This window comes from Tiliqua scincoides, chromosome 5 (genome assembly GCF_035046505.1).
Source record: "Tiliqua scincoides isolate rTilSci1 chromosome 5, rTilSci1.hap2, whole genome shotgun sequence".
Classification (NCBI taxonomy): domain Eukaryota; kingdom Metazoa; phylum Chordata; class Lepidosauria; order Squamata; family Scincidae; genus Tiliqua; species Tiliqua scincoides.
In genome coordinates, this window is record NC_089825.1 from 94,034,277 (window position 1) to 94,042,682 (window position 8,406).

General features: G+C 42.8%; 1 protein-coding gene across 1 annotated transcript; it reads left to right on the forward strand.

Annotated features, from left to right (window-relative positions):
• The first annotated feature begins 2,107 nt into the window (after positions 1-2,107).
• On the forward strand, positions 2,108-8,350 carry LOC136652354 (epididymal sperm-binding protein 1-like). The gene is made up of 7 exons (XM_066629292.1): positions 2,108-2,115; positions 2,445-2,554; positions 3,922-4,083; positions 4,858-5,004; positions 5,948-6,109; positions 7,528-7,689; positions 8,172-8,350. Exons 1-7 carry the CDS (start codon positions 2,108-2,110, stop codon positions 8,348-8,350), a joined length of 930 nt encoding a protein of 309 aa, XP_066485389.1.
• The last annotated feature ends 56 nt before the right edge of the window (positions 8,351-8,406 follow it).

Here is an 8,406-nt window from a genome sequence, read left to right on the forward strand (position 1 = left end):
GTAAACCAACAACCTGTACCAATGGAGAGAAGATATGTCTTTATCCTCCTCTTTTCTGTGCTTTTCTGTAAGAATTCTTCTTGAAATTGGGCTCTGGGGATATACCTGATTGTCTGCCCACCTCAACCCTATTTTCCATAATGAATCCTTTGAAGTGCTCTAAGGTCTGCTCCCTTGCATCATTGGAATGGAACTACAAGTGCTTTGCATGCAGAAGCATCAAAGGTCAGTCCTGGCATTCTCCATCCAGGACTGGGAAAGACCCCTACGCTTCAAAGTGCAGCTGCCACTCAGTGTAGACCAGTGGTTCCCAACTTTTTAGCACCAGGACCCGCTTTTTAAAGCAGCACTCTATCTGGACACACCTAGGTTTACCATCATTTTAAAAAAAAATGTGATCTAGAAAGATGTATTCAATTTGTTTATAAATAATATAAATTATAAATAAATTAATAACCACCAGAAAGAAAAATCCACTAACATTTATCTTCCTATATTTACCCGTGCTTGCAAACTGCTGGAGCTCAGCTCCTGGCAGGGCAATATGCAGCTACACTATCTGTTTTTGAACAGCTGAACTTTTTAGCTATTCAGCTGTTAGAATACTGATCTTTTCATTACCCTTTGGGGAGCCACCAAATATCCAGTAGCGACCCACCAGTGGGTCCCGACTGGTAGTTTGGAGCCACAGGTGTAGACTCTACCAAGTTAGATGAACCAGTATCTGACTCAAAAGGCAACTGCCTGTGCTTTTATCTTAAACGGTTATTTGAGGAGTAGAATCGCCACAACCTGAAGAAGTACTCTTTCTCTGACTCTACTTAATGCTCCCAAAGACATTTTAAAATGTGCAAGAGCCTCTTTGCAGACTGGATTCTGGAGAGTGGAAATTGGGATTGGGGGATGCATACAAGGCAATGTTCATAACTTGCTTTCCACATTAGGCTGTAAGCAAGTTGTTGCTGACTGTGTGCTTTAAGTGGTTGCCACTGGGCAAATTAAGGGCTTGTGAAAGGTTGACTGGATCACTGGAGGTACCAGGAACTTGAATGCTTATGCCGTATTTCCAGTGTTAATTGCCTCCCAAATGCCTTGAGCTCGGTGATGGAGAACATAAGAACTTACTCTCTTTTCCTCATCTCCGTGCAGGATTATCTGCAAACTCTCAGGGGCCCTGCGTCTTCCCTTTCATCTACCATGGAAAGTCCTATTCATCTTGCACAGCAGATGGGGCATCGAAGGGACAGCTTTGGTGTTCTCTCACTAACAACTATGATGAGAGTCCCAAATGGATGTACTGTAAGACCTCAGGTAAGAAAAACAGGACAAGGGAAACTTGTTTGAAAATTATTGCCTTTCTCTGTCATTGGATTGCTCTTTTGACTTTAATTCATGATGGTCTGCATAGGCAGGCTTTCTCTAAACCCCAAGGGTTTTTTGTTTTTTTTTCATAATAAACAGAGAAGTTCTATCTTTCAAGAACTAAACTACCGTACATTCCAGATGGATATTTTCAGGAAGATAATCATTCTACCCACATCCCCTCTCATGCTGACAAACAGCTGCAAACAACTTCTTGTCTCTCACCCAAGAAAACACAGTTTGTTTGTTAGATTCTTAAGGTTTCACCACTCATGGAAGCTTCCGGTGATCTTGAACGGGCGGCCTTCATTGGTTATTTTCAGGCTTAACGGCAGCTCTACCCTCTATACCAGACCTCCTGCCAAAATATCGTATTTTTTGTATTTTCATATAAGTGAGGCAAGAATACTTTATGCACAATATTGGAAAACTATAGACACTCCGTCAATAGAAGAATGGGGGATGAAAGTTATGCAATTTGCAGAGATGAACAAACTGACGACCCTACTTGAAGAGAAATCAACAGATAATTTTATGAAGAACTGGAAACCAATTATTGACGTTCTGCATGAAAGAGAGAACAATGAGTTAACGTGTTGTGGATTTGAAGATTAGATTGTAAGAGATAGAGAATATTATTTCAGAACAATAATTTCAGAAGGGCTGTTGGAGATAAAATATATATAAGGGCAGAAATTTAGATTATTCAGATAAAAAAATCTTATTAGAATATTTGACTACGCTCATGCTACAGTAATAGAGGTTTTCTTTATCTGTATTTTCTCTCTATTTTTCAATGATGTTGTTTGTTTTCCTTTTTTATTTTATTGTGTGTTTCTCGCTTTTTCTTTATTATAATAATAATGAGAAATGAAAAAAATAAAATATTTGGATTAATAACATTTTTTGAGTAACATACATGTTGCACATCCATTAGCATGTTTGTCTTTACGCAGCCTTTGAATACAGTTTTCTCCCCATCCTTCTTTTTTGACACCCCCTCCCATTTTTGTGCACCACACATCTGCAGAATATGGAGGGAACTCGGGAGGCCAGCCCTGTGTCTTCCCCTTCATCTACAGGAAGCGGACCTTCTACTCCTGCACCAATGAAAATTCAGATGGAAGGTTCTGGTGTGCCACAACGGGGAACTACGACGAGGACGCGAAGTGGAGCTACTGTGCGGACACAAGTAAGATAAGGGGGGATTCAAGAGTAACTGCCAGTTCTAATAAGTCTAAAAATAATGGGTTGAAATGGCAGGGGATCATTGTAGTTCAAGGCGGTGATTATTTGCATTGGTACAATCAATTAGAATTGAATTAGAATTAGATCAAAACTGAGAAGGGCTGTACAGTGTTGTCAGGAAAGTGTTCCAGGAAGATTAAATGACCTCTCTGATACTCACAAAAGTAAACAAGTGGCAAGTACAGATAGTATACACTTGTATAGAGAGGAGAAATTTCATTACTCTCCTGTGTCTGTGCTTTTCTGAAAAAGTTCTTGAAATTGGAATCTGGGGATATTCACATGATTGTCTGAATGCCTTCACCATAATCCCCATATTTCATCTTAAAGCATTCAGTAAGTTCTGCCCCCTTGCATCATTGGGATGGGAGGAGAGCCCATGCTTAGCATGCAGAAGCTTCTAAGATCAGTCCTGGCATTCACCATCCAGGGCTGGGAAAGACCCGTAAGCTTTGAAGTGTGGCTGCCATTCAGGGTAGACCAGTGGTTCCCAAACGTTTTAGCACCAGGACCCACTTTTTAAAGCAGGACTCTATCAGGACCACCTAGGTTTACCAGACTTTAGAAAAGGAGAACTCAATTTTTTTTATATATATATTCATAAATAATAACCACCAGAAAGAAAGACCCACAAACATTTATTTCCCTATATTTACACATATTTGCAAACTGCTGGAGCTCTGCTCCTGGCAGGGTGGATAGCAGCTACAGTATCTGATTTTTGAACAGCTGAGCTTTCAGCTATTCAGCTGTTAGTATACTGATTTTTTCATCACCTTTTGGAGACTCAACTCACACCTGGTCCCGACCCAACAGAGGGTCCTGACCCACAGTTTGAGAACCACTGATGTAGATACTACCAAGTTAGATGGACCAATATCTGACTCCAAAGGCAGCTGTCCGGGTTTTTATCTTAAATGGTTCTTTGAGGAATAGAACTGCCACAACATGAAGAAGCATCTTTCTCTGATTCAACATAATACTCCCAAGGATCTTTTAACTGGAAAATGGACCAGAGCCTCTAAGCAGACTGGATTCTGGAGGGTTGAAATTGGGATTGGGGAGATGCATACAAGGCAGTGTTCATAGCTTGCTCCCAACATTAGCAAGTTGTTGGTGATTGTGCGCTTTAAGTGAATGCCATTGGACAAGTTAAGGGCTTGTGACAAGTGGACTGGATCAGTGGAAGACCCAGGAACTTGAATGCTTCTCTATGCCACATTTCCAGTCTTAATTACTTCCCTCCCAAATAGCTAGAGCTCAATGATGGGGAAAATAAGAACTTTGTCTCTTCTCCTCACCTTCACCCAGGATTATCTGCAAACTCACAGGGGCCCTGCGTCTTCCCTTTCATCTACCGTGGAAAGTCCTATTCATCTTGCACAACAGATGGGGCATCAAAAGGACAGCTCTGGTGTTCTCTCACTAGCAACTATGATGAGAGTCCCAAATGGACCTACTGTAAGCCCTCAGGTGAGAAAAACAGGACAAGGGGAACTTGTTTGAAGATTAGAGTCTCTGTTGGAGAAAATGTGTGGGAAGAGTTTGATGAAGGGACAGGATTATACAGAGCGATGGAACCAAGGGATCTTGTGGGGCATAGGTGTTCTCTCAGCAGGACCAGGGGCATCAGGTATGGCTGTATCTTCCAGAGGAAATGTAGCTAGAATAGCAAAACACCTCTTATTGATAAGGAATCTGACAGCCCAATTCTAACCAAACTGCCCACGCCACAGTGCAGTCGCAATGAAATGGTGGCAGCTGTATCCAATGTGGGCAATAAGGCTGTTGGATGTTCCCCAAGGTAAGGGAGCTTTTGTCCCATTGCCCCAGGGTAAGCCCCAGAAGCCTCTATGGGACTACTCAACCCTGTATCAGGAGTGCGCTGGCGCAGGAAAGTGCAGCCCCATGCCAGCAGATTGGGCTTGCGAAGGGAAATGGGATCTAGCAGGAGCCTCTGCTGCCATCCCGGCCTCCCTCCTGGGTCCATTCCACCTGCCACCTGCTCCCGCACAACCATTCCCCTCCCCATTTTGCCCCACTTCCCGCCCTACCCCATCTTCTCTCCACCCTGACACGCCTCTGCGCTGCTCAGTAGAAAACGTACTGCCATCCGTGCCTGCTGCCTCTCCGATTAGAGTGAGAGGCCGGCATCCATCCGTGCTGGCAACTGACTTGCACCGGCCTAACCCAGGGGTTAGAATTGCGCCCTAAATCTCTTTCCCTTGTGCTTTGTTTCCTTCACAGAGCCTCTTCCTTGCCATTTCCCCTTCATTTACAATGGGAAATCATATTCTGCTTGTACTAAGGATGGATCCCCTGATAACCAACCGTGGTGCGCCACGACTGCAAACTATGACAGCGACAAAAAATGGAGGGCATGTGCTCTTCAAGGTAAGGTATTTGGTGATGGTTGGAATCTTCTTGGAAAGTCCTTATCTGGGCACTCTAGGTCCAGTCTTGGATGTTAGCCTGGTTGGGCAACTGCTCTTCCCCGCCATCCCATCACCCAAGGGAAGGGTGCAGGAGAGCAAGAGAAGGGATGGCTGCTCCTTGCAGGAGTGTCTGCTGCCACCTCTTGGTTGTTCACCCTCTATTTCCCGACAGTAGGATTAGGCATGTGCTGTTTTAAGTCAGTGTTCTTCCATCTGTGGGTTATGGATATAGGGTTCACATAGGGTTCACAATGCCTCATTTGTTAGGTAGTGGAAGCCTTTCAAAGCCCGCCTCTTACAGGAACAAAAATGGTTGAAGATTCACTCCCACTTATTTTCACAATTATCCACATCTTCCCCTAACCTAAGATGGTGATTAAAAAAAAAAACCCTTAGTAGTACTGGCACTGTACCATTCATTTAGCATTCCTGCCCATGCCTTGCCTGCTTCAATGGCTTCACTGAGATAACAGAAGAATGCCACTCCACCCAGAAGGGACAATATCACCAAGAGAAAGCACAATTTCATGGTATGTGCTAGGATCGGTGATGGGACAGTGGCACCGTGGGAGTCAATGACGGTAGTGGGGGCAGAATGGTTTCCAGGATGGGGCTGGATCAGCAGTGGGTCCCTAGTCTCTGATTGATTGATTGATTGATTGATTGATTGATTGGGGTCATGGCAGGAAAAAGGTTGTAGACCACAGGTTTAAAGTTTACTTCTGATTAAATTTACTTCTGGTTACATCTGAAAACCCAAAGTCCAATATTAGTGAAATATTTGGAGTAACATACACATCTGTTAGCATGTCTGTCTTTCTGCAGTATTTAGTATAGTTTTCTCCCAATTGTTCTTTTTGACATCCCCTCCCTCCCCATTTTTATGCACCACACATGTGCAGATTATGAAGGGAACCTGGGGGGCCAGGCCTGTGTCTTCCCCTTCATCTACAAGAAGCGGACCTTCTACAACTGCACCAATGAAAATTCGGACGGAAGGTTCTGGTGTGCCACAACGGGGAACTACGATGAGGACGCGAAGTGGAGCTACTGCTCTGCCACAAGTAAGATAAGTGGGGATTCTAGAATAACAGCCAGTTCTAATATGCCTAAAAATGTCTCAAGCTTCACTCTCACTTATTTTACAAAATTATCCATGTCAGATTTAATATGCTGGAAAATAGGGTTGAAGTGGGAGGGGGTCATTTTATGTTAAGGCCTGTGATGAGTTGTTGGGACAATCAGTTAGAAATGAATTGAATCAAAACTGAGAAGGCTGTATAGTGTAGTCAAGAAAGTGTACCAGGAAGATACTCACAAAAGGAAACAAGGAGTAAACCAACAACCTGTACCAATGGAGAGAAGATATGTCTTTATCCTCCTCTTTTCTGTGCTTTTCTGTAAGAATTCTTCTTGAAATTGGGCTCTGGGGATATACCTGATTGTCTGCACACCTCAACCCTATTTTCCATAATGAATCCTTTGAAGTGCTCTAAGGTCTGCTCCCTTGCATCATTGGAATGGAACTACAAGTGCTTTGCATGCAGAAGCATCAAAGGTCAGTCCTGGCATTCTCCATCCAGGACTGGGAAAGACCCCTACGCTTCAAAGTGCAGCTGCCACTCAGTGTAGACCAGTGGTTCCCAACTTTTTAGCACCAGGACCCGCTTTTTAAAGCAGCACTCTATCTGGACACACCTAGGTTTACCATCATTTTAAAAAAAAATGTGATCTAGAAAGATGTATTCAATTTGTTTATAAATAATATAAATTATAAATAAATTAATAACCACCAGAAAGAAAAATCCACTAACATTTATCTTCCTATATTTACCCGTGCTTGCAAACTGCTGGAGCTCAGCTCCTGGCAGGGCAATATGCAGCTACACTATCTGTTTTTGAACAGCTGAACTTTTTAGCTATTCAGCTGTTAGAATACTGATCTTTTCATTACCCTTTGGGGAGCCACCAAATATCCAGTAGCGACCCACCAGTGGGTCCCGACTGGTAGTTTGGAGCCACAGGTGTAGACTCTACCAAGTTAGATGAACCAGTATCTGACTCAAAAGGCAACTGCCTGTGCTTTTATCTTAAACGGTTATTTGAGGAGTAGAATCGCCACAACCTGAAGAAGTACTCTTTCTCTGACTCTACTTAATGCTCCCAAAGACATTTTAAAATGTGCAAGAGCCTCTTTGCAGACTGGATTCTGGAGAGTGGAAATTGGGATTGGGGGATGCATACAAGGCAATGTTCATAACTTGCTTTCCACATTAGGCTGTAAGCAAGTTGTTGCTGACTGTGTGCTTTAAGTGGTTGCCACTGGGCAAATTAAGGGCTTGTGAAAGGTTGACTGGATCACTGGAGGTACCAGGAACTTGAATGCTTATGCCGTATTTCCAGTGTTAATTGCCTCCCAAATGCCTTGAGCTCGGTGATGGAGAACATAAGAACTTACTCTCTTTTCCTCATCTCCGTGCAGGATTATCTGCAAACTCTCAGGGGCCCTGCGTCTTCCCTTTCATCTACCATGGAAAGTCCTATTCATCTTGCACAGCAGATGGGGCATCGAAGGGACAGCTTTGGTGTTCTCTCACTAACAACTATGATGAGAGTCCCAAATGGATGTACTGTAAGACCTCAGGTAAGAAAAACAGGACAAGGGAAACTTGTTTGAAAATTATTGCCTTTCTCTGTCATTGGATTGCTCTTTTGACTTTAATTCATGATGGTCTGCATAGGCAGGCTTTCTCTAAACCCCAAGGGTTTTTTTTCTTCATAATAAACAGAGAAGTTCTATCTTTCAAGAACTAAACTACCGTACATTCCAGATGGATATTTTCAGGAAGATAATCATTCTACCCACATCCCCTCTCATGCTGACAAACAGCTGCAAACAACTTCTTGTCTCTCACCCAAGAAAACACAGTTTGTTTGTTAGATTCTTAAGGTTTCACCACTCATGGAAGCTTCCGGTGATCTTGAACGGGCGGCCTTCATTGGTTATTTTCAGGCTTAACGGCAGCTCTACCCTCTATACCAGACCTCCTGCCAAAATATCGTATTTTTTGTATTTTCATATAAGTGAGGCAAGAATACTTTATGCACAATATTGGAAAACTATAGACACTCCGTCAATAGAAGAATGGGGGATGAAAGTTATGCAATTTGCAGAGATGAACAAACTGACGACCCTACTTGAAGAGAAATCAACAGATAATTTTATGAAGAACTGGAAACCAATTATTGACGTTCTGCATGAAAGAGAGAACAATGAGTTAACGTGTTGTGGATTTGAAGATTAGATTGTAAGAGATAGAGAATATTATTTCAGAACAATAATTTCAGAAGGGCTGTTGGA

Excerpts from the sequence above, each read along its gene's own strand:
- LOC136652354 (XM_066629292.1), top strand. Across the intron at positions 2,555-3,921 it reads GAGCTACTGTGCGGACACAA|GATTATCTGCAAACTCACAG; the intron begins GTAAGATAAGGG and ends ACCTTCACCCAG. Across the intron at positions 5,005-5,947 it reads GAGGGCATGTGCTCTTCAAG|ATTATGAAGGGAACCTGGGG; the intron begins GTAAGGTATTTG and ends ACACATGTGCAG.